This window comes from Megalops cyprinoides, chromosome 11, assembly GCF_013368585.1.
Source record: "Megalops cyprinoides isolate fMegCyp1 chromosome 11, fMegCyp1.pri, whole genome shotgun sequence".
In the NCBI taxonomy this organism is placed as follows: Eukaryota; Metazoa; Chordata; class Actinopteri; order Elopiformes; family Megalopidae; genus Megalops; species Megalops cyprinoides.
The window spans coordinates 23,801,120-23,828,941 of NC_050593.1; the positions used below are offsets into that span (position 1 = coordinate 23,801,120).

The 27,822-nt window shown below is 39.0% G+C and overlaps 1 protein-coding gene across 3 annotated transcripts in view; it reads right to left on the minus strand.

Moving 5' to 3' along the window:
* Positions 1-27,822, minus strand: part of nalcn (sodium leak channel, non-selective) — a 116,116-nt gene that overhangs the window by 36,972 nt on the left and 51,322 nt on the right. For all 3 annotated transcript variants that reach the window (XM_036540101.1, XM_036540100.1, XM_036540098.1), the window contains 5 exons: positions 23,276-23,407; positions 20,043-20,210; positions 13,571-13,762; positions 10,129-10,266; positions 8,732-8,806 (listed from right to left, as the gene is read on the minus strand). In XM_036540101.1, coding sequence (XP_036395994.1) covers positions 8,732-8,806; positions 10,129-10,266; positions 13,571-13,762; positions 20,043-20,210; positions 23,276-23,407 — 705 coding nt within the window. The remainder of the gene's footprint in view (positions 1-8,731; positions 8,807-10,128; positions 10,267-13,570; positions 13,763-20,042; positions 20,211-23,275; positions 23,408-27,822) is intronic.

Here is a 27,822-nt window from a genome sequence, read left to right on the forward strand (position 1 = left end):
GCCTGAATGTGCCTGGTGTTAATGTAATTAGGCCTGACTAGACACCTGCAATACTTACAGGTATGGTGATAATCATAATCATGAACATGGGAAATCAGAAACAACTGGCAGGGTGCTGTGGGCGAGAGAGATTAACATTTAAGCTAATTTTGCAGAAAGATCCATCTAAGATCCATCCAAGCACAGAGTGAGTAACAGTCATATAGTCTTCACATTGCTATGAATGCTGTCATATTACATTTGTTTATGATCTGATGGTGTTAACTATATTTGATAAGTATTGATGCTCTGGTTTGGATCAAGGGTGAATCCTTCCACTTGTCAGAAAGAGGCTTCAGAAGAGCCTACTGTACGGTTACCTTCAAGACACTGGGGAACAGTTCAATTGACTGCAGGGTAACAGTGTGCAAAAACAAGGCAAAAATAAACACATATTGATTGCCCTCGCAACAGACTGCTCACTTCATGTGCTGCCTGTAGCAATTTGCTCTGAAAACTGGTCTTTGCTTGAGTCCTTTAATGCTTGTCATGTTAATGATGCGGATCATTAAGGAAGGCGTTTCGTAAAAGCTGGACACTGACTACAGTAATGAATACAATGCACAACACCCAAAGCAAGTGCCCTTATCAGAAACTTGATGGAAAAGGATCCGGCTATAGTAAAGAAAAACAAGGAAACATGGTTATGCACTTGATATGCAAATACGTGAAGTAGCTGCATGTTGACCTCCAAACCAGTTAGAGGTTTTATATGTAAAAATGCACTGAGCAATTTGTGCGAGTGCGACACGGCTATATAACGGCTTCTTGAAAAATCTACACTGATTATTCTACCAGTCTGGGTGCATGTTGCATGTAGATGAAGTGCCGTTTTTATAAGACATCATTATATCACACCATTAAAGTCTTATTACCATTTCTTTCACTGGCACTCAGGAAGAGAAACAACATCTACTGTGGATTACTGCCCACTCCCACAGAGAAGATCTAAATGTTGGCCTCATCCCATTTTTAATACAGTAGCTCGCACTCAAATAAAATTCAATGTGCCATCCATTACAAACTGTACCCCAACATCAAGGCTGCACATTCCTACACATTCTCTGCATGGATATAATTGTTAAAGTGCATTTCCTCACATCATCTTAGAGGACATTCTAACTTCAATTTCAATTCTTACAACATTAAGGTTTGACAACATAATCGACTGAGTTACAAGGTGTAAGTGCAAGGTGAATCAGAGTCATTTCTGGTCCGCACAATGAGTATCGGGGTTAAAATATATTCTTTCTTAGTAAGTAATCACAATGACAATAGTCTTCTATAGTTTTGGAAAAACAATGGCTGGTCAAATTGGTAACAGCACTGGCTTCTAATGTGTGATAACTGTGGTAATGTTGAGCAAGCTCCTACTCTTCTTGGTGTCATCAACAGATTGGTAGCTTGTATTTGTTTAATATCACTCTAAACTACCTATAAAATTCAAGCATAGGAGGGAAGCCTCTTTAAAGAGCCTGTCAAATTAAGTTGTGCCTTAGGAGTAACAAACAATATAACAATAAATAACTCTGCTCTCGTATAAAGTGGCATTATATGACTTGTTGGCCATGACAAATTCTTTAAGGATATATTTTACACTCTTATTAGAATGAGAGATTTCCATAAACATGTTTACATGCCTGCCATGCCTTCTTTTTAAAGCTGAAAACATGAAAAATAAATCTAGTCTGATACACCACAGGCTCAGAGGAATTACAAGGTCAATTATGTTCTTGTGTGGACAGTCAGGCCTTTCTCTTCACAACAATCGCTTTTCCTTCTGCTCCATGTGCATTAAAGAGATTGCTTTTTTTCCTTTAACAGTTTGTATTTTACAGTTGCCATGGTCGTTTTCATCCTGATCGTCGACTCAACAATACTTTTATGGAAGGACCCTCAAGTGTGGCAGACTACAGAAGGCTGCAATTCTCTGACCTTGCACAAGGTCAAACAGCACACCGGTCCTCGACAGAACATGTTCAATGAGAAACACAATGACTTGTTTGCTCCAAAGAATATTGAGTGGTCATCGGAGGAAAATAAGACAGATATCAGCCCCTTGCATCTTCAAACACACCCTCAACACCATTTTACATACTCCACCCTTCGTGCATCGTTGGATTAAAGGCAATACTAAAGCGACACCAACAGACACTTCTCTCAATATCTGGGGAGCAACTTTTCCAATCATTTTCATTAAATTCATATGCTTCGCTGTCTGCATTTCATTGTAATTGGCAAAAGCTAATTTCACGCAGTAAATGCATAATTACAATCAGTGTTGATGAGTGGAGCACTGAGTGACTGAAGCAAATCATGACATAGGAACAGAGAGAGGCTTATTAAACACTTCCTGTTATCTCCCCCCCCGATCTGCATTGTGTGCAGTGCAGCGGGCATTCATTAGCAGCACCTCCGCGTCTCCTGTCTGATTTCATTGCTAATGATCCTTCTGGGTGCATTGTGGTGGCAGAGGGGGAAAAAAAAAAAGATGCAATGACAAACTAAATCCATATTCGAAGACTGTGATTACAAAACGGGGATTGTTGGTACCAGACGCGGCCTGTGTCTGAGGTTATTCTTCCCCGACAAATGAAACCTTGGATTCAAAAATGTTCATCACTTTGAGAAATACCGAAGTGCAAGCTGCCTCCCTCTTTGTACATACAGTATGTAATTTCAGAAGGAGCATGAATGAGAGATGACTGGCTCAGATATTGCGAATCTCTGAAGGACACAGACACATCCCTCAGTCTCTCTGACTCTCTCTCTCTCGATTACACTTTCAATGACAGCTTGGGTGAGACGATGTGTCGGCACTTGTCACAGCCGCTGTGAGAGCAAATAACTCCTGTATTCTACCCATATAGCGGTCGCTGGGTGAAATAATCAATATGCAGACGAGTGCTGCCTAACGAAGCAATCAAGACACTGGCTTACAGCGCACATTCTCCAACAGGCCAGATCTGAGACTCCAAGACCGAGGGATATGTCCCTGCCTTGGTGACAGCAGCTTCTGTGTTAATCAGAATAATATTCAGGTCACTTCCATAATTCGGAAAACACTGAGAGATGCATTCAAATGAACCACTCACACTATGACATCTGCTGGGAGGAAAAAAAAAAAACATACACACAATCTAATCCATCAGGTCAGAATAATTTACTTGCATTTTTGTTTCAGGCACTGTTCAGTGGAAATAAAGACAAATGAAACCTCTGTCCTACTGCACTGACAGATGAGGGATGTAGATCAATGTTCATTTTTTGGACAACTGTATTACAAATGCTGAGAAAGGTTGCTAAAATTGTTTGCATGCAGGTTTACAGTAATCCATATGTACAATATCAAAAGCTTTCTCATAAATCACAAATATCTATTGACTACTAACAGATCCCCACATAGACCAGATGAAGACGATCTGACACTAAACACATGTACAATATTAGCTTGGTAATATCCAATCCACAGTGTATTTTGTGTATTTTAATGTAAAGAATACAAATACATGTTGCTTTTCTAAACACTATTACACATTATACACTATTTCACATTTTATACATTTTAATTACAGCAGCCATTAATCTCGTGATATTGTTTAAGTATTGAAAAAAGTAATATTGCCTAAAATCTTCCTAATTTGAGGTGTCTAATTAAAACATTCATTTAAACTCACCAACTTTGTGACACAAATAAATAAATGAATACACTTCTCTGCACGAACAAAATGACAAGACTCACAAAAGCACAAATCAAATCAGCTGTAATGACATGGTAGCCGGGACTAATTAACATAACAAGATCCACAGACAGGCCAAAACAGTCAGACCTGTGCCCAGAAAGGACAGACTGTACTCTCGCTGTCACCTCCTACAGATAGAGACAGCTTCGCATTTTGGGAAAACCCCAGAACGGCGGAACCCTGGCAGCTCGACACACAGCTGCTTCCCCCAGCCTGGGGGACAGCCGGAGCGAGGCGTGGGGGATTGCACAACAAGGAGATGTCTGCTGAAGTGCTGAAAAGAGTTTATGGGCTTATAAACCACTGAAACGCGGTATAGACAACGCCCTCACACTAGCAATTAAGCGCCCAAACCATGACTTGATTTGATTTATTGACTTGAATTATTTCATGATAAAATAAAATGCCCTACAACAGATGGCCAGCGTTTTGAATTATTTTATTATTATTTATTTGCCTGCCAAATACATAGTAATAATAACAATAAAATGAGTCAAAAAATGCAGGCCATCTGTTGAAGCTAATCCTACCCCCTGTGCATCTCACTGGTAGCAGAAAATGTTTCTCATTCCTAATCCTACACATTAAAATCTCCATGTTCAAAATTCTTTAAGTGGAAACAACACACTAATCTACTTGGGGTGCAATGATTAACAAGGTCTCACAGCTGTTTGTTCCAAGAGGTGGAAGAAACATAACAGAAAACAATGACAAGAGACACTTCAGATTCTGGTGATCAAAGAACTCCCACCTGCAATCCAGGAAAAAGACACTTCAATCACATCAATTAGATGAAAGAACATGGAATGTCACTGCAGGGCAAATACTGTATCTATTCAAGTCAAACCTGAATTCAATCAAATTTGAAAGTGGAACTGGAGACTATGGGGAGGTTGTTGTAAAATGCTGAACACTCTAAATACTACGATGAAGCTGCAATCAAGAGTTTCTTCTGTGTCTGGCCACACCACTGTTAATGACTACTTCAGCCTCACTAGGTCAATGGCAGTGTGCCTTTCCTTTTGAATAAAAAAATTCAAGTGTTACTTTTTGTTACTTTCACATTTTTCACTCATTTCAGCAACCACTAAAATCTTGCTGAAATGTTTCTATCCAGACCAAAGAACAAACTGCTATACAATAGTATTAAATCCAGGCTGTTTTATGGTTCAGTTGTATAAATGCTCTAACTGTAAACAGGAAACTTGGAAAACCATTAAAGCAATCCATGAACAAGGGTCTTTTAATTACTGGTCACACTGAACACAAGTGAATATTACAGTACACTGCATGTCTGTATGACTTCAGCACAGAAATACTCCCCGCATAAACTAAGAATCAGTTCTACACCAAATCTCAATGTAGACTGAATCCATGCAAAGCTGCACATGGAAACCCACCCGCCAGATGATCAATTTGCTCAGCTGTGCCTCCAGTCTTTTATATACTGACTTGGAAAGAAATTGTTTCCCTTGGGATGTGTTATGTAGGAATGGTTTTGGCACAAACAGTCTGGCATACATGGAACATAGCAGGGAAGCAGAGTGCTGGAATGAGCTGTCCAATCAGAAAGCACAACGGTTCACTCTCTCCTTGAAGTGGTTCCAAAGTCAAACCCTACCACCAGCTGCATGAGCAATGCTCTAAACAGCCAACCACACCATTTAAGAATACACTATAATACACTTTAGATTCTCGCTAACAGAATCTTTGATTGCTGCTCATGACCTTGAAACCTTATCCTCGTCCTCAAAAAAAAAAGGAAAACATGGCTGAGATTGTTGTGTAGCTAAAGGATAAAACATACTGACAGCTTGGCTAAGCAGACTGTCTCGAATAGCATACACTGTAATCGACCACAATCAAGTAGGCAAACCAAGCAAAAATGCTGGAAGTGAGCAGAGCAGGAATGATTTGAAAAACTTTGGAATTTCCTCACTTTGGTCTGGGTGTGTAGGCATTGTGGTCTCAGTCTCATTTAACATCCTTTTGCTGCATATCTTTCGTATGCTGGACAGAATCAAACTTAAGTGATGCCATGGATATACAGTATTATCACGCCCCCTGTTTCATTTTGATCTCTGTTGACCCCTTAGGTAGAAAATCATACACACACATAAACCACAATGTATCTAGTCACAAAGACGTGCCTGACTTTCCCAGTCATCTTGACTGTAATTGAATGAACGTAATGAGTGTTTGGAGTCTTTTGGATGCTTTGCCTAAACAAACTTTTTAGATTGGTTATTCATCAGTACTAATCTGGAGTCTAATTATTTCACATTAACTTTGGCATGGTAATTATTTTATCATTGTGTTCACCAGACTGAGAAAATGTGATGACACAATTAGGGGTTTTAATATGTCCCTCCATACACTTATGACCCAATCAAAGATGAAATAAGAACATCATCAATGCATGTTCTATTACTTATACCTCACAGGCTTAGTCAAACCCAAGGGCTTATAGCCTAATCCTTAGCTAATGATCAGTGTGCTGTGTCATGCTGATAACCACCAAATATTACATAAAGCGTACACTTTAACATATGTTGGATTCATTTAATTCTTACAATGCATCTGAAAGCCACCCACAGTGGTTTTTACAATCAATTAAAACACACAGCTGTTAATTAACATTTTCATAACAAGCCTTAAAAGGGCTAATGTTTTCTTGACTTTTATGTCAAGTCAAACTTTTCCCTGAATTTCATCTTCAAGTACTCGCTGACATCTATCCATAAAGAGTTAAATACACAGCACACTAACACTAAAATACACTAAAAACATAAAATAGCAACTATTAGGACTAGGGTGCCTTTTGTCAGGTGTAGATGGTGAGGGGCGGGGGGGGGGGGGGGGGGATTTCACATGTTAAAAAATCTCATATCTCTTATGACACCTATTCAGAAATAAAACAGTATATATTACAACTAGAGTAGTACTAGGCAAAGTACATACCATTATCACATCAGGTTAAAGTCAGTACACTTTCACACTTTACCAAGTTTCATCCAGGTCACTTCACAACCTTTTCAGTAATCTTGTCACAGACAGACAGTCAGAAAGACAGAGGAAATTACATACCCTCCGTGACACCCCCTGGTGGAGGACATAACAAAACATTGAAAAACTGCCACAAAGCGATTCAACTGACTCTGCTAAACAAACACAAACACACACACACACACACACACACACACATCCGAAAAAAACTTATCTAGAGTGGTCTTTATTTCACTTCAGTTAACACAAATCACTTTGGGATGAAGGTCAACTTTTCAATTGGCTTGTTGCCAAATGCTGGTATTGCCCTATTCTATTCTTGGAAAGCAATCAGGAATTGAGTCTATTTATAGGAGGCTCCCACCTGTGTTTGAAGCACCTGTAAAATAGGCAATTTTACAGTGAGAGCACCAGATCAGTCAACTGTGTCTGTGAAATAAATGACTTGGGCATCCGGAAACACATCAAGTAAGATAGTCCGGTTGAGAAGTTGAAGAAGATTGATCTCGCAGAAGATCCTTCCTTTTCAAACGGCAGCTGATATTGATATCGCAAGGACAGCTATTCTGAATTAAACTGCTGCATCCAAAACCCACTTTCATGAAAATTCACCCTCTGTTGCAGTTAATATGAATTTGATGGAGCCAGTAGCATAATTAAAGTTCACACATCAAGCCATACGCACTTTCCATTGCATACAGTCAGAGAGCCACTGCAAGGTTGTGTTCTCTCACGCTAATTGTGTGGATGGGACATACTGCTAAGACCAGGTTCATTGCAGGTGAAGAAATACAGAAATTGTACCAAAAAAGAATGAAGGTAAAATGAATGCATGAGCTGCTGTCAGTTGATTGCTCTTGGCCCTCTGGAATACCTGAGATATTAATAACAACAACAGAGCTCATACTGTGCTGCCCTATGGCGGAATTACCTCTGAACACACCAACTGACAGACAGGCTACATGATAAGCATACCATACATGACAAAATGAGACTAAAAGATGCCTCTCAATGTATAAACTAAGTAAGGGCCTTCCACACCAGGGGTTGATTTTTAGCCATTTGCTATTATCGTCAGTGGCACCAGTAAGCTGGCTTCTCCCTGAAATGCGATCACTCAGCTTAGGTTGAATTTTTCTTTTACATCGCATCATAATTCCAACACTATTTTATAGCAGTAAGTACTCATAGCCTTATTCATGCACCTGCCTTTAAGTCAGACGATCTATGAGATTCTGGCATGGACTCACAATGTGGAAAAACCACAGACATCACCAATCAACTGACACAAGCAAATACTGGTCTAGGAGCCATGTCAAGCAGTTTGTGGTAATTGCATTTCTAAGTCTACTACACCAAATATTTTATACTAAAGCTATATTAACACCATATACTATACTAACACCATAACATAGGATCATTGGGACAGTTCAGTAATGAAAACACAAAGCTTTTAAAGAGTTGATTTATAGGAATAACACCACTGGCCACAGGAAAGCCTCATCAGAGGATCAATGAAGGGCCACATTTTACAATCCAGTGCACCTTTGTGATTAGAAACAAAGAATAGGTGCTTGAATGATACAATCAATGTGTTCTGATTAAAAGGTTCCAGACTGATTGATTAGACTTCACTGAAGCTCAAAATTGCATCCAGGAAATTTTGATGAACAATCATTCATTGTTCACCACAATATAATTAATTTACATTTATTAATAAGTAGTAGTAGTATTTATAGCTCTCTGGAGCAATGTCGTAAGCATTAGATGAAGAAACCAAAGCAAAGTGTCTGGTTAGCCATGCTAAGCATGTGCCAAGTATATGGCCTTTTGTGTGCCCAACCAGTCATCTTTCCTATTTTTCTAACAGAGATAGCCTTGTTCATATTCAAGGGGGAAGTATGATCTTATGCACATTCATGCAAAACAAATCCATCAAGTACCTGCTTAAGCTTTTTCAAGTCTTCATCAAGCTCCAAGTTGTCAAGGATTACAGCTACAAAAAGACTCAGCAAAATCTGAAAGACAATAAAATGAAAATATTTCAGTTAGTTATAATTAAGATGAAGTGTAAAGGCAAGATTGTGACAGTCAAACAGTCAAAAAGGTGACACAATGTCAACCAACCCATTCACTCATATTCTCCATAGACAGTGTAGTCACTAGGGTGACTGGGCCAAAATGTAAAATCAGTTGTTCTTAGGGTTAAAAACATTATTTCTGCATCTCAGCAGGCTCCAGAGTAGTCAACCTCATCTGAAATTAAGGCAAATTAATTGGAAATCTTTGCTGTGAGACTGAGATAAATAGCTAAATTATTCATACAGTGATTGATATGCATTTTACATGCAGTGTATATTTCCATCCCATTTATAGAGGACGTTATTTTTGCCATGTTGTGTACACGTATGTATACAACATACATTTTGAAAATGTATTTTCAAGTATTTTATGTAATTTCTATTTTCATCATAAAATTTTCCTTTTTACTTTTCCATTTTATATATGAAAAAAATTGTCTTGAGAAAAATGTATTTTTCCATTAAGACTCAATTTCGGCCAGCAGTGAAATATATATATAAATATATATATATATATTATATATATATATATATATATATATATTTTTTTTTTTTTTTCTGTATCTGTTTGGATGAGACAAAGACAAGCGATACATTTATTAGCACTGCTGTTGATTTAGTTCTTTTGAGTAGTGATTCCAGAATGTTCCGGCCAGGTAATCTGGGTGCATGGGCCACTCATTTCCCTGTGCTCACTCTGAGTGCAGCACATTAATAATGTTCAATAATGAGGAGGCGCTGCATCTGCTGCGGTCATTAGTGGATCACAAACAATCTGTCACGGTGCGGTCACAAATGCAGAGCCGGTACTAAAACAAGAGGAAATAGGCGGAGAATGAGGCCAAGTGTAGTTTATAGTTCAAATGTCAATATTTGAAGTTCAAAGGACTCAAAAAAAGATCAATATTGTTAACGTGGATACAACCAACACTTCTCAATAGGTTTTGAATTTGTGTTGGCTAAAACTGGAAACCTATGAGGAAGCATTTGCTTGGATGCAAATGGTTCTATATTAATATTATGGAGACACTGACCTTGCTGCGTGTTGCAGTCTCATTCAAATGCAGGACTTGTGTGAATAATGTATAGCCTGATGCAAGACGTAGTGCAAAATAATGACGAGCTGAGAGATTAAGTGATGGTTTTCTATTGCACATGGCTTGGCCATTTATCCATACCAATCATCAGCGATTCACTGGTGATAGTGTCCTAATGAGTTAGGACAGTCGGTAGGACAGTGACACTCCCATCACTCTTACCAAAGTGGCGAAGAGATGGTACAGGATGAAGTAGATGGCGACCACTGGGGCCCACATGTGTCCTACTGCAACCAAGGTCTGGTCCATGACATCCACCCATCCCTCTTGCGTGAGGATTTGGAACATTGACATAAAAGCCTGTGGTACAGAAATGGAACACAATTTGTCAAAAAGGCAAACACTTGAACTACACCTTGAGTTATGGCATGGGAACCTGTTTTGTTGTGTAAGGGTGGAGATGGGCAGAACCTCAGAGCACAGACTCTTTATATATAGACCATACAGTCAGCATGGTACATCTTGCATTGACAATTTTGTCTTTGCTAATGTTGAACCTACAAGTGCTCTGCTTTGTTGTGACGTTTATTATGAACATTCTTAAAGGGGCACGGCATAAAATAGAACATTCGTAGGAACACAGAGAGCACCAGACCCTCAGGTTACCAAGTGGAACCTCCTACAGGGAGGATGGAAGGAATATCTGGAATATCTGGTCATAACAGAAAATCCATGTTGGCATGGTGGAGTAGTAGTCATTAGAATTCTGAACTGAGCTGTGAGTTCAGAACCTGGGTGGGACATCTGTTTTATCACTGAGCAACTACTGCACTGTACAGCCAAGTATATGGTTACTTCTGTTCATATGCAAGTAATGCACCATATCTATTTCATCAGGTGAGAATGTTTGCTAAGGAAACAAATGAATAATAAAGGTATTGTTATGAAATGTCTATTTGTTACACTGTGGGACAATTGTACTTTCCGCAAGCATAAGCAATATTTAGCAATTCATTTCTCATGTGCAATTTTATGATATATTATGTGTGTGAGAGAGCGCGTGCGAGAGAGAAAGTGTGTATATTCAATACTATTTCTGACAACAAAAGATATGGCTATTGAATGAGAACAAAGTAAGATACAAAAAGCAGGCAATACATCTTGTTTCTCTAAAGTGAGAAGTTCTTTATGGCACCACTAAATCTTCTCAGTATTTATCTTTCTGCAGTCAACCTGAAATATCAATAGTACATCTTTCCAAAATTGATTCTTTAAATTAATGGCTGTTTTTATGGTTGTAGTTGACGAGGGTTATGATGTAATTGCTACACATTAATCAAAATCAAAATAATCAAAGTTTTAAATCAATTTTAACATTTTAAATTAATTGAAATGTACAGCTGAAACAGTGTATTAACGGTAGATGATTCTGTCTACAAAATGTTGGGCCCTAGATTGAATTTTACTCACTCAATCTCTGACAGAAAGTGAGAGACAGTTTGTTGCGCCCTGAATAAGCTTAAATCTAGTGCACCATTAGTTTAAAAGCCTTTTGTCAGCTTTAGTGTCCAGAATGCATCACAATAATAGGGTGCTATTATGACCATGGCTTATTTAAAAAGAAAGACTAATGGCATTTTTTTCTTTTTGTTTCTAGTATTGTAGTGGATGACTATCACTTACTGCATTTAATGTTGCGTTCCCTTTGTGAATAAATTTTTTGAATATATTTGAATACTAATCAACAGCCAGCACCAGTGCATCTTGTTAAACATTATGCTGAAACATGGCATCTGTTCCATTCCATTCTATTCTATCCTATCCTATTCTATTCCCTTGCCATTTGTGCCAAGGGGTCAGACTGCAGTAGACATTGTGCCATATCCAAATGTACATTTATGCACTCTGTAGACCGATTTATTTTACATCATTCAAGATATAGAAATTGTTTTTGCAAAGTGCAGAGTCCTTGGGCTCAATTCTGGACACTTTCCATTCAAATGCAAATTGACAAAGGCCTACAATTACGGTGAAATGGCACACATCACAGATTTGCTCTCACACAGCGTTCTTTCTGATGCTTTTTATCCTGAATGTATAAACCACCCTGAACATAAAGCCATTACCACAGTCTGGCTTGCCAGCCACAATGAAATGATCAGACAAAACAAGGGTCAGTTTAATTTTTTTGAGCTAATAGCAACAATACAGAAAGAATACACATACTTTGTTTAGTTAAACTAACCACTAGGCATGCCACTGAGCCTTTCAAGAATCTCTCCAGCCCTGCTCCTCTACACCTGACATAAGGGAACACTCCCTCCAGGGACAGCCTCTGTGAGGTGAACAGTATGTGGACTCTGGTCTAATGGAAACAGGGCTTTTGGCACCATGTAGAACACTTTGGCCCCATTGGGGAGGCAAAATATGTGCTGTGATATTCAGCGCTCCCCTGGCATTACACAATAGTCCACTCCATCTGGTTAGTGTGCCTGGACACAAGATAAGGAGTGAAATGTCAGAGCTCAGGAGGAGCTTAAATGCATCTCTGACCCACCTCTGCTGATGGCTACACTTTACACATACAGTGTTCAGCCCTCTGGGGCGAATCACGTTCAGCCACAAAACCTCAGTGCCAATTGTTGCTTTCCAGCAGCTGGAAAATGCATTAGCTCAACCCAAACCCATCATAAAAATCTATGATTTTATAAACCCACACAGTATGCAGAATGTAGCAAACATGTTTAATTTTAAAAGGCACGTAAGGTCATTCTCTGAAAATCCACCAACTCTAATCTTCCAATATAGCACAGGGATCAGACTGGAGCTTAACATTAATTTCAACCACTCCCCTCAAGTGTATGGTTGGAGAAACCATGAAAACACCCGGTACTGCATCTTACATGTCCCCTACAAATGTGCTGAATAAAATACTTGCCCTGTCCACCAAAAATAGGTTTATTTATTTACTACATGGACTCTTTGAATGTATTTTTGTCCATGAGAGTCAAATGAAGGTCTAGTGCAGCTGGGCCTTAGTCATATTTCCTCTAGCTGCGAGTCATTGTGAAGAGAGATAATTTCACAACAGGTCTGTTCATTGGGGAAGTGCGTAAACATCATTATCTCCAGTGGTTATCGTGCCACCAGGAAAGAGGAGGCTGGTAAATGAGCGGCATCTGTTTACAGAGGCCCTTCAAGGTCCCACTGCGCCAGGATCAGTGGATCCCTTGCAGAAAAGGGATAAAAAGATTTTGGTAATGAGAGAGCATCTCACGAGCACTTAATATCAAAGAACTTGGCGAAGGGTCGAACATCTGCTGGCAAATGAACCATCACGCAATGCGCATTCCAGGTTTTTTTTTCTCAAACTTTTTTTTGTGTCTTACCATATGGTTTGTAGATTTTTACTCTTTCCCCCAATAAATATGACAAATAATTTTACATCTAAGGACTTAATTATACTCAAGTTTTAACATATGAACAACTTGTGCATAAATGCATGTTTCTCTTCCTACTGTGCTTTTGTTCTTTGCAAAAATGATTTTACTTTAACCTTGGATATGAATCTATAAGACCACCAAAACAAAAATGTTAATGAACAAATTACGATTAAAATAAGGAACATCACAATTAGATAATATAGATTTGTGCAAGACCTTACCCGAGGAAAAGTGGTAAATCTGTCAAGCTCCTCCACGAAGCAGAACATCTGTAGACTGATGGCGGACATGACGATGAGGAGACTGGCTGTGAACACTACCAGACTCCCTAGTTTCTTCCCTGGCCCAAAGATCTTGTACACAAAATCCTCCAGGGCAGGGGAAATCTTAATCAGGCGTACCACTCTGAGGACCTGTTGAAAGGGAGAAAAAGGAAGCTCTTTTCAGAAAGCAGCTCTTTCTCTAATTTGAGGTGATTTTCACACTGGAACCCACATCTTCATGCCTCATGTCCGTCCATACTGGAGCAACCAACTGGATGGGAAATAGTTTTGCCTACTGTGCCAGATGTCCATCAGCTGCATGCTGAATGGCCTCTCTACAATTTTCCAGGATCGGAAGAAGACAGTGATGATCTACTACAATGGTCATTCCTGCACATGCTCAGAGGAGTCTCGAAACATGTTAGAAGGCAGGAAAGGAGAAACTGAACAGGTGACATTATCGGCAGCCCCATTTCATGCAGAGGACATTCTTGGACCTGAAGTCTAGAAGAGCTGGTGACTGTGTTTTTAGTCCATGGAAAAAAAAAAACAATGAACAGGTTCTTTGTGATAGGCAATACCAACATGAATCTTCCTGCTATGCCCAGAAAGTGATCTCTTGCATATCCTCCCCAATGTTAGAGGCGGTACTGCCAATAGCCATTTTTGCACTAATTAAGTAACATGTTATTTGTAAGCCTTGCCTATTTGCCAGCATCAGCTTTTTATTACCAAAATCAAACCATACTCCACACATTGTTATTTCACAGGGACAGTATCCGGTATATCAAAGTGTATTTCTGGCTGTACTCTACTTGTAGATTAACTGGTGCGGATTTGTTACATTTGCATTGCTATCCATGGGTCCTAAAAAATGGCCGTACAGAACATTATCATGGTTCTGTAACAGAATGCTGGGCTGTATGTGTTTGTCAGTAATTACACATCTCCTAAACTAGACACTACTTTGTGTTGGGATATCTAACTTTGTTTGTTCTCCTCATCTCTAGTCTCTAGATAGTTACACATGCCAGGGACTCCATGCCTTTGGCAATAATGTGTACTGCAGGTACTAAAGCCATGTTATTACAGCTGTAAATAATATCAGCCATACATTTATTGACATTGGCCTTATTGTGAGATATAAAATTCCTCCACATACAGTGATGTGGCTTTGAATAAAATAATGGATCGCACGAGAAGTCATCGATTTAACCAATGTCAAAAGGGAAACATTGATCTCGACTCCTCTGAAATAACAAGGTTGTATATTCTTTTGTCGTTCGCACACTTTCCAGATTGCTTTTGGTGACAATGTATCCTAGAGGACAATGCATCTTGGTCGAGTTTTGATCAAAGGAGGAGAGTGGGTATCGATCTCCACATCTGCACCCTGGTGCCTCGGGCTCCAGATTATCCCTCCAGCTCCAGCGCGCTGCCGCAAGTAAAGCAGAGACGCCCCTTAGCTTTGGCTATTGCTAGGGAGAGGGGTCAGCTCTACTGCTATTTCTGCTGGTGCTACTGTACCACCGCATCAGAGAAGACTACTGCTGCCGCCCTGGAAAGTAGCAGCATCCAACAAAACATATTGTGCAAATGCATATCACTTTGTTTACAGTAAAGTAACCAGAGAGGTTTAGTGATTTCATTTCAACATACAGTATCCTTGGAGCAATAACTCATGAATTATTAAATTCAACTTCATTTACTTCTGCTGAAGAAAAGGGTACAAAATTCCCCTGCTATACTACACTTCTATTACTATTATTGCCACTACTAACATTGCCACTACAGTATAAATGCTACTATTACCATTGCTACAACTGTACTGCTATTGCCACTACACTTACAAAGTGGCATAAAATTGAGAGCAATTGTATGAATGCCAATTTTGCTGTTTCAGGAGTGAAATTCATACCAATTTAGAAGTGTCATTGTTTAATGTATGTAAAATATATAGAGGGAATCTATTGCCTACACTGCAGCGAGCACTGCCTCAGCATTGTTTCTCTGAAGCTCAGCCTGGTGTTAAACTGGGACACTATGGGGGCTGAAAGCACAAAGAACAATCTCTCCTCTGAGCCCGCTCCATCTCCATCTCCCGCTCTCTAAACGGATTTTGTCTCCAGCACGCCTCTGTGTTTGGCTTTACGTCTCGCTCATCGATCTCTGACTTGTCTTTGCTCCTAAGACGTGGTCTGTCTGCTAATTGCAGACTGGGCCGGGGGGGTTGGGGGGGGCATTAAAGATTCCCGAAACAATTTTGGGATTTGAGATGCACACCTATTATGATTGAGCACCTTCCGTGCTCTGAGAGGTGTCTCGCGTGTGCCATTTTTTAACTGAATTGGATGACAATAGGCTATGTCTGACCTTTAGCAGTGAAACTAGCCACACATTAATGCTTCCCCCCGTGAGCGGAGCAAGCTGAAGCAGCTGCTTAAAAACACTGCTTATCCTGCTTGACCCTGCTGGCAATATGGAGGGACAAAAACAAATGTAATTTTGCTTCGCCCCCTCACCGAGATGTCAGTGTTTGGGAGGATTGCATTTGGAGCAACTGCATTGCTCTGCACACTATTATATAAGTAAACTTAGAGAATCTGTTGAGTTAAAACATGGAGCAATGGCTATTTTCAGAGAAATCTCTGGGGGAGGGCAGAGATTTGAACTGGGGTTAAAATGGTGATTGCCAGCTGAGAAAGGATTTGAATTAGGATCAGTTCAGATCAGCACCGGACTTCGGGCCTAGGGCCAGAATCCGATATTGGTCTGAGACACAAAGAAGGCACAAAGTGGTTATTTATTTATTTATTTATTTATTTATCAAAAATACTGCGAAGTAATCCAAACTTAACAACAAAGGCCCCTGACTTTTACTCACGAGAAGACTACAGAGGGACTATTTGCCAATACATCACCCTGACAACTGTGAAAGAGCCATGTCCAATATAATCAGCTCTGAACTTTAGGGCTTAAGAAGGCAATGATTCTTAATGATTCACAACTGGTGATGCCAGCTGGTGCCTGCCTAGGATGCCAGGGGCTTTCTTTAATGCTGACCCCTTACATTTAAATCTGAGTAGGTTGTATGTTGTATTTGACTTGGTCAGTAAATTCACAGTGAAAGGGTGCATCCACTCGTTTGACTATTTGTTTTATTTTAGATGGTGCTATTGAACAAATGCATGTTGCAGCAGATGTTAAGGGGTTTGAAAATAAAGAGAGCGGAAAATGATGGGGAAACAAAAAGGACTTTCTAGATCAAATGTTGGGGAAGTTGGCACAGGGGAGACGGAAGCCATGAGTCATGCTGTCACACAGATTCTTAAGTGAGGGGAAGCTGGGTCTTTAAATCAGTAGAGTAATAATGGAACACAATAAACCAAGGGACTCATTAGTTTGAAACAACAGCAAAACATGGAGCATAATTAACAAAGCATTAGGATAATAACCAACCCTTTTGATGTTATCACATCAAACCTTTTTCGTATGCCTTTTTGTCTGTCCATGCTAACCTGAGATGAACTTGACAGTTAATTTATTGATTTCTCCAACAATGATCTGTCCAGATTATACTTTGGATCTGTAAGGTTTATTCCTGCAGGTCTCTTTGCACACCTCCACTTTCCCCTCTAACATATGTTATGACAACAGATGTTATTTCTAAACACGCCACCTGAGAGGACTCGGTCATTAAAGTTTCAATCAAAGACAACCGCCTTTTAATGCTCTGCTTTTCACAAACAAGCTTGATGCATCTTAATTCCCAGCATCGTCTGCATACGCACTGAATGCCAAAAGTGCATTAGAGACAGACATTGTACATTAATTAAATGTCCATTTTACTTTAAAGGACAATGTGGCAGTGATAGAGAAAGGAAATAAGTATACAGTACATGAAATGGCGTAGGGATCCTTTCATTAGGCAAAGGTAATCATATGAAGTTACAAAATAGTCCTGTGTTCTGTGTGCTGGACAAATACAATATGAGGTTTGATGGGAGAGGGAGAGAAACTTGCATCTGAAGTATGGGACAGAGTTTAAAATACAGAACCATATGACATTTTATAAGGACTTTAACTAGTTGATAAATTAATCAATAATCAAACTGTTTTTACTTAATCAAAGCAACTGTATTGTCAAGGTTTATAGTTGTGACTGGCTGGTTATCAATGATTACATGGCTCATCCTCCAATACTGGTGAAGTTCCTCACTGATCTAGTGTTGTGTTTATTTCTGAAAGTACTAGTTTAGGTGTTTGAGCTTATATTTCATTTGTATTCTCTAATTGGTTATGTGGTTTACACTGTTAGTAGACAGTCACCTAATAGTATTAATTTTCAAATACAGTAAACAAATCCAAGACCCACTCTTGTGTGTTTCCTTTGACACTGCTGCACTGTAGAGAGTCTAACAACTAATATCTACATTTTACACTGCCGAGGTAGCAGCTAGCTGGACACACTGGGAACATAAAGCTATTCATTATTTAAGGTCAAACCTGTGTAGATATATAGGTGTCTTGTCATCTTTTTACAATGATAAATTGATTCCTTTGTGAGTCACTTGTGAATAGCATATTACACCTTTAGGTAGATTGTTCCCTATTCAGGCTTGAACCAATTCACATGGAGGAAGAATTGTTCATCAGTAGGAAGAACTTAGATTAAAAACATATGTACCACATGTCTTCCCACAAAACCAGACAGATAGGGATGCAAGACACAACAACAGTAGGAGCAAGGAGACATGAACAGACAAAGGGGACTCAACCACGGCTCCGGAAGGTATGCCCTTCCTTGTACACACCCCTGGATTAGTGGATTAAATTATTTTGCTATTGTTAATCAGCAACAATGTTCCCTAACAATTTAAACCAAGTGAAAAGGTAGTTATTCTCATATTTAGTTCAATGACAGCGTGCAGCCACTGCTGTTTCCACCATCGCTGGAAGGGGTGTACAAATAATGAGGTAGAAGAATGGGAGTAAGACTGCAAAGTAAACTCATTCTATAATGGCTGCTTTTATTATTCCTTTTACGAATGCTCTAATATTGAAAAGAAACTGTAACTTATCAAAAGCAGCAAAACAAATATTAGTCTATGGCAAAATGACGCAAACAGATATTGATCTTTTCTACGTGGAGCATAATACAATTATGCTGCACAGCGATTTTGTCACTATAAAGAGAACAGTGAACTATGGATTCTGTCAGGACTTCTAAAGCGTCACAGCCTTTCTCGACACTGCTGGTAAGAACAGGTGACTCCCTTTCAACTTATCAGCTGGTACTGACACCATGGCAACGGGATTTATTACCTATGCTGTCCACATGATCAGGAATATGTAACGAAACAGGCGCTTTTTTCATGCTAATTTGTTCCAAAGCCTTTCACAAACTGATTTGAATTTGACATTCAGAGATGACTATACTGCAGGCTTTTGATGTGAAATGACCACACTAATGCTCAGACCTTGCGTAACCCACCTGCACCTACACATAAACCCGGAAAATTGCAGCAATTTCTCTAAAACACTGCCGGTCAGTTTGGGAGGTGTTATTATACTCAGTCAATTGATTAAATGGAATAGAAGACAATGGACCCCTAATTTGTACTAATGGATGCCCTGTCATAAATGGACAATGAGCCTTTCTGCCAGTTCTGTTTCTTGCTTAACTCCTGTAACAATCACACGAAACCTGCTCTTATCTTTGGGGAATTTTCCACTTTTCTCACTAATAACAATGTAGGGGGCCTTTCTTTCATGCTATGAGTCGATCTTGGCACCCTCAACCTAACTAGCCTAACTCAGGCTCAACAAACTAAAGACTAAGCAAAGCTTATTTGTATGTTACAGCCTGCAAACATTAAAATTGTCAGTAAAAAGCAATTCCACCTGGCATGGAGCACAAACCATACAACAGATGGACATCACACTTAAGAGGTTCAGTTAAGGGGCTAACAAAAATATACTAAATATACTGATCATTTAATAAAACCACATAACCAATATTTTAATTATTGAATTTCTCCTGAGATTCACCTTTCAACCATATATCTAGAAGACATAAAACTGTGTCTCAGTGTCCTCAGTACCATGGCCTGCACCATTGACTCAGTGGTCAGGTGACTGAGGGATGGTGGCTTGTCTATCACAGGTACTTACATATGAAATTCTGTGATTTATTTGACAAAGCAGTACTGGATCCCGCTCATCTAATGGTTGCCTTCAGGAGGTGGAGCGTGACGCCCCATTTGTCAAATTATTTGACCGTGATCAAATGAGTATTCCAAGTATTTACTGTACAACAGGATTTCTACACAAAGCCAGAACCCAGGGCACAGCTCAAAGGGGACACGCATTCCATTTTTCCATGCTACATCAGTTGCAAAACCACAGCTTCAATAGTTGAGAGCCCTACCTGGAAGTAGGTGAACTGGGAATGGTAGAGGTCAGGGTAGATGTGGAGTGTGGTCCCCACCACAAGGAGAGACTCGAACTTGTGCAAAGATGAGCTGATGTAGCCAGTGAAGCCCAGACACCAGATCTTCAGAAGAGCCTCCAGGTCAAAGAGCACAGTGAAGGCCACCTGCAGGGAGCAGCAATGAGTATATGGTTGCCAAATGCTGGACCCCACTCTAACCACAACCCATAATTTCACTGACTCCATAGCCTTTAGGTGTGACATACATACAAGAGACTGACCAGAGAGGAACACGCATTTCAAGCAGCATAATGGTTTCTGAATATGGGCGGCAGTGTAGCATAGTGGTTAAGGAGCAGGACTCGTAACCGAAAGGTTGCCGGTTCGATCCCCGCTGGGACACTGCTGTTGTACCCTTGGGCAAGGTACTTAACCCACAATTGCCTCAGTAAATATCCAGCTGTATAAATGGATAACATTGTAAAGAACTGTAACCTATGTAAGTCGCTTTGGATAAAAGTGTCTGCTAAATGAATAAATGTAAATGAATATACAGTGTTAAATGTTAAAATATTCTACCTGGATTGATATCAGTTTTCTGCATTAGAGAATATGCCACAGATTGAACCTTCAAGTGATGCTGGTCATGGCTGTTTTACAACACTATAACGTGTAACAGTAATGAGTAAACTGAGTAGAATAAATATGCTTTTTTAAAACAAATGTACAGTAGCTTCATTTTGTTTTAAAACATGAAGCAAATGAAAATTTCTGAAAATTTAGGTGGATTACATGTGTGCATTACACATATGAATGTAATGTAATGAAAAAAATACACGTATTAAAATGAAGTAATGATGGACATAGTACTGTATGGTAAGGACATTTTGAAAAAACAAGACCTGAATTTCCTTTACCAAACCAACCCCTGAAAAATAAATATATAAATAAATTGACAGATGAGGATATGGACAGGGAGCACTTTGCGCATATTCTCCGGGGCTCACTGTGCTTATCTCCTGTATTCAGCTGTGAGTGGGCGGGTGGTCTCCACATTTCTATCTGTCTTCGCTCATGCTGTGCCACCTGCATACTAATTGCACAGACAGCGCCCAGGCAGACTGTAAGGAAAGAGCCGATCGGGGGGGGGGGTCCTGCTGAAAGATTACCTGAACAGGGAAGGGAGATCTGGTCCTCATTGTAGTTAATCACAACCAACCCATGTTTCTTAAAATGCCAGATTTAAGCTTGAAGTATTACAGAAAATATGAGTAAAGTCCTCCCTACTCTCTGTGAGCCCTCATCTCCTGCTGCTTAACAGATTCTCCCCACTCTCCCCTAAGCTACGTTTCTACTGCCAAGAGTTCTATAAGTTTGTGTTTACATAATTGCCTCTGTAATTGCAAAGGTGATAAATGAAAAAAAGAAAAAAGACATACTCTACATGATAAAGCGACTGCAAGTGAATCATGTTTCAGCATATTTTCTAAAATCACAAATTAACAGCATTCACATTTCTTACCATATAAGCTTATTATTTTTCTGTTGCTACATATTACATATAATTACTGCAAAATAAACATTCATTTCAAAGGACTTAATTCATTATTATGTGAAAAATAATATTGATCCATTATGAAATAGAATGCTATTCAGAATCAAGCCATAAAAAAGCCAATAAATACAACTGCTACTTTCATTTCTATTCCATTTATGAGAGCGATGCTTAATTGCATTAGAACAATGTATTTTTCCATCAACAGAATTAAACTTGCTTCCATCAACAGAATTAAAGAGAACAGACTGATGAATTTCCATCTATACAGAACGAATGGAGCTAAATGGAGCACGTCTGATTGTTTAAGCCACAGACTAAGTCGACTGATTTACAGCACAGTGTATGAGGAGATCTCACATGCACACGTGTGCACACGTTTTTGTTGACACTGACACGAGGGCCAGGTAAGCATTAGCTTTCATTAGTGAAAGGAATTACACTGCAATTGAAAACAACATGGATAGAATTAAAAGACCACAAAACATTATGGGTGGCAAGAGTAGTATCTGTTTTACAGGATACTGCATCCTATTACATTTAAGTGGATCTGAAGGGGATATGAACCACAATTAACAAATCTTTATTTCACTTCCTCAAATTACGCCTAATTAGGCAATAATCACAAAGGACAAATGGGTGGTGTTAGGAAGGATTCTTTTTTTCAGCTGTTGCTGAAAAACATGAAAAACAAACCCGGCTTTCAACTGCCGAGAACAGTTGGTGAGAATGCATTTTGTCAGTTCATATTTGCTCTGTTGAAATCATTTTGACATTGACAGAAAAAAAATAACCTTACTACCACAGCCATCTGTTGTTGATACAGTGTTGAAATAACTGACTGCAACAGAATTCTGCATACATTTAAATGCTACTTGAGTTTAGAGTATGGCTCTATTTGACATTAATTGATAGAGACAGCACAACTTGTGGCGTCTTTACCAAGCAACACCTAAAGTAATTGACTGTACTGGCTAATTCAGTGACTATTGAAAATGAAATATCAACAATGACAAGTGAAGAAAAAAAAATCTGTACTCTGCTTCTATTATCACTGTACTGGATCAATTGTTTAGTGTGTAAAGACTGTAATTTTTATTGCAAAAATGCCTTCAATTTGATAGAATTGATTCCTTTTTGATGCACAGTAGTAAAATCCCATTACCACACAGCTCTTAAGAATGCTTATACATGTATCTTGTTATACTGACCTTAACGTACTGACTTAATATGTCATGTTAAGTACAAACAATATAAACGTACTTTAGAGAATCCCTGTGTTCTTCAAACACAGAAACCCCCTGTTCTTATGAAGTCATTATTTGCTCATGTTTACAGTTCACTATTATGGAATTCAATATTTATCTATTACTCATCACATTTACTTCATAGAGAGCAACCCAAAGCAAGGGATATTTGAATGGCACCTGGAGAAATTCTCTGAAAATGACCAGCAGCTCACTTTATTTGACTTTCAAACAAGAGATTGAGATAAATCTTAAGTTGGAAAGAAGTCAGTAAGTATCAAAAAATGAAGCACAGGTAATGGGTTATAAATGTGTCTGAAGTCCGATTAAATACTTTGCCTTGTTTTTGTTTTTTAAGTACAGATAGCCCCTGTTTGCCTTTTTTGTAAGAGCAGTGCTTCCATTTGTGTGTCTGTAAGACCGCTCACCTCTGCCAGGTAGAATTCATCGTAGTGCCGGCGGTGATTCTCGCCCTTGTAGTAGTTGCTGGCAGCGACGATCACGTCTACCGCCACCATGCTCAGGATAAACATGTGGAACACAGACGAACGCATCAGTTGCTATGGAGACAGACAGACAGACATTCCAGGGTGTTAGTGCATCAAGGCCATCAATCACTTGAGTTGGAAGTGACAGGTTCATCCTTTTGGAATGATCAGACGCTTTGCACATGAGATTATCTCACAAAAACACAGCTGGAAATACACTTGTTTTTAGAGACACCACCTGATATCCAACCTTATATTAAATTACCTTCTGGAATAATTTTTCCCTGTCCTGGTCCTGAGGATTGACTGGATGTACTGACATTCAATCAATTGTCATGCAAGATAACTGAACGGCTCTGTAACTGAGAGTGTAAAAATCACAAGAACTTAAGTTTATTGGTTTTCACAATGAAGACATTTTTTAGACTTTTACTTAGCCAACCATAGCTACACCAAGTGCAACTGGCCCAACTTTAACAGTGGTGAGGTAACATTGTAGCTAGTCAGCTAAGTGGTAAGAAACAAAACATCAAGTAGCTTGATGCAGCCAAGTGAACAAGCAGTATTGAAACCAGTTTCTATGAAGTTGAACTTGTTGCCAGAAGTTCTTGGGCACTACTGTCATATAACAGAGCTTGGTACGTACGTGAAATGTTTTAGTAATAAATGCAGCTGTATAAATGGATAGTATGTAAACCTTTAAGCTATCAATACTGCCCTGGATAAGATCATCTGCTAAGCAAATGTAAACACGGATATTTGCACTATTGTGACCTTTCATTATCTACAGCATCAACCTGTGCTGACTACACACTGAAGATTCCATTCTAAATGAGAAGGTTCATTATGGGGAACAACAATAGAAAGTAAAACCCTATGTCATGTAAGAGGCTGATTTTCTGAGTGATCTGAGACTGCATCCCATTTGCGAGGTCAGATATGTTGTGCAAACAAGCAACACACATGGTTTTAATAGGTAGTTTATAAACAGGCTGAACATTAAAGCCATGCAGGAAATGGTAGTTTTGTGTGTGTGTGTGTGTGTGTGTGTGTGTGTGTGTGTGTGTGTGTGTGTGTGTGTGTGTGTTTGTGCATGTGTGTAGGTGGGTGGGTGTACTTCTCGAAGGAGTAGTCTCTTTCAGTTGCAAAGGGATTACTTACATGCCTCCTACAGTGTGTCTCCACACAGTGTTACGTTCACCTCACTGCTCTTAGGGAAGTGCAGAGTTCAAACACACTCTGCTGTACTGCATACTGGAGCTCTGCTGATTCTACAATATGTACAAACCTAGTGGGCCGCATGTAGCTACCAAAAATACAATACTGAAATTTACTGATTAGTGCATTGTTGGTGTTTCTCAAGAATTCAAGTTTGACAGTTAAGTCTACTACAACATGCATCCAAAAAACTGCATTTTCCACATGCCTGCAAGTTAGTCTTCCAAACAATGACTTTGGCACCAAAATGAGAATCTCTGAGAATTTGCGAGATGAAGCTCTTCTGTGTAAGTCTATCCACGTTTGCGGTATGGACGTTATTCAGTGCAATAAACCTCCAACACTGTTCTCCTCAGTTGCTAATGATCAGGCAACATACCCTTGCCAGCTTTCCTACAAGATGTGGGACAATTCTGCAATTTCAGGTCTGGCTTGAATTTTTTTCATTTTTCATTTTTTTCTGAAAATAGACAAAAGATATGGTCTGAAAATCCAACATTTGTTGTAGCACACCCATTGATCTCCACGATAAAGGACCAAGTGTCGAGACTACAAGGAAAGGGAACTTGTGCCACAAAAAAAGGGAAACAAATGTAAACAAAATTTAAATGGTACAAATGTAGCTACATAGATAATTAGGTATAAAAATTATCCACTATGACATCATTCACATTATTACATTTGTAATTAGCTAGCTACTGAACCTTAAACAGAGAGCTAGCTCCATCGCTAAGTATCACTGCCAGTTCGTTACAGAGTATGTTGTAGCTGTCTATCAAAACTTGCTCACAAACCACATTACTATTTTTTTTTACTTCATTCATTTTTGTCCATTCATGTTATTTGTTATGGAAAATAACTGCTAAATGGGTAAATATCAATTGTTCTACTGCAACAGGGAACAAAAATTAAATTCTGCATAGATAATTATCTCAATAATGAGCACAGATATCAGCAGACATACTTGATATTGGCCTAATAGCAAGTCAATAAAGTAACTGCTACAGTGACTGATTTGCAACTGAACAAATTATGTGTGCTACTGCACAATCATAGCTGCTTTTGAGAAAATATCAGAGCTGTTTTTTTTTTTTTTTCCTTTGGACCTCTCATCCAGCGACATTAAAATAGCGTTACAATTTCTGTTGTATGGTATTACAAGACGGCGACATCTGCGATTGCCAGTTTTCTCAGTTACACAGAGCTCAGTCCCATTACTCATTTTCTGCAGAGGGACTTTTTATTGAGGCCGATCCCTGATTCTCCATAGATTCATAATTGAACCTATTAATCACGGGGAGGATTGAGTTGGCTTGGCTGCACACAGTGATGCCCCTACGGTCCATTTCTTGCCAAATAAAGTGATCTCAGCAAGCCCTATCTGAAGCGTGCTTTGGCGGATGGTGTGGGTGCTGGGTTGGCCAAGGCCCAGCAGCCTGGCTGATGCCCCAGGCTGATACATGCTCTATTCGTACACCACAATTTATGACAAAATAAACAACCTTATCACAAAGGATATTTATTATTAAATATTAAACACGAGATTTTGTTTTTAAAGCAACTTGTGTCTACCCTGAAAATGCATACACATTTCAGAATGCCTTCATGGACTCTTACCCAAGCTCAGTCAATGCATCAAAAAGCAAGAGTCCTACTATGATGGATGAAATTAAGGGACAGATCAACAACATTTGTCCATTCTGGGTTTAAACACACTCTTTACTCAGAGTTCCCTTCCATAATCTGCATATCTACCTAATTGTGAAATTTAATCTCCCATTATCTCATAGGAAGATATAAAGAAAAAACAGAAAAGAAGTAGATACTACCCATTATCAGTTCCTGGAAGTATTTCAAAGAGTTGTACAAAAAACCTAATATACAGACCCTTTCACAGGATGCTGAAGAGTTCTTCAAAGCAATTCATAATTGAAATTCAGGGGATTTCATTACAAAGAGCACATTCTATTTCAGATTATTTATAGATTCGTACAAAAATGCCATACTGATCAGTGTCTTTATGCAAAACTTAACAAGATAAAACAGTAATGTGCCCAATTTTCCTCCCAACTGAGCAAACAAACATATTTTGAGAAATCAAGCCTTTGAAAAGAATCCCCTTTTTGAAAATGCTTAGAAGGGGAATCATTCTCTAATTGGCAAATGACCTCTTTTTCCTGAAAGTCACCATGGCTGTGGCTAATTCTAGAGAGGTTTCATTAAATGCTGGTGTTGAGAGGCCCGTTACAATTCGAAACCGCATTAGGTTTATATGCCCTGAGAGTCCTGCTCTATTAATGGTCTTAGAGGTGACAATCGTTCATTGAGGGGCTTTACACTCTATTTTCTGTTCTCATCAGACACTGTTCCAACAGATTCTATAGTCTGTATGCCCAGAATAAAGGGACACATTCTTCAAGATATTTGAAGATATTCGATAACTGAATATTTATTTATGTCAATGAACTATTATTTTACTTCTACAGTGGTAACAGCAGGCCACAAAGGCAAACATGTCATCTACACAAGGTCACAGAAGACACTGGAAAATCCTTGTTTAAGTGGGATAAGTTTTGTCTTTTAAAACAAAAAGAAACACTGCCAATTTTGCTTCGTAAAGGATTACCATACTTCAACCAAATACAACAAATGCTGTTTATACACCAAGCAAATCAGGTTTTTTTAAAGAAAGGTTCGGATGGCCTGTGAAGACAGAAGAAACAAGAAGACAGAGGGCATGAAAGAGAGAGGGAGAGAGAGAGTATAGAGAAAGAGAATGAGAGATAGTGAGGGACAGATAAAGAGAAAATAATGAAACAGCTAGAAGCAGAGAGATTTGGAGACACCTAGGATAGAGGGTCTTGTTGACAACAGCAACAGTCAGAGACCCCAGGAGCTGGACTGTAGGGTAAGAAAAGCAATCAGGGCTTTTTTATCAGATAGTACAGTGGGAGGAAACTAGAGACCTCTGCAGGTTGTGCTACAGTTTAATGAAAAAGCAATAATAAATACTTATAGGATATAGAATGACAGGTCTATATGACATATATCAAATTACATTAAAAGAGAACTGTAAATTATTAAGTTATTAAAGTACTAAGAACAGGGACATTGGTCAGAGAGATGCACATTTTACTTTACCAGTGCTAATGACCTATAAAAAATAAAGGCTTGAGTTTTTTGGTGTGTTCTCAAAGCCCAGCTCAACACAGTTAATGCCTTATGAGTGTACCTCCATCAGCAGGAAACTGGCACATGAACAAAACAAG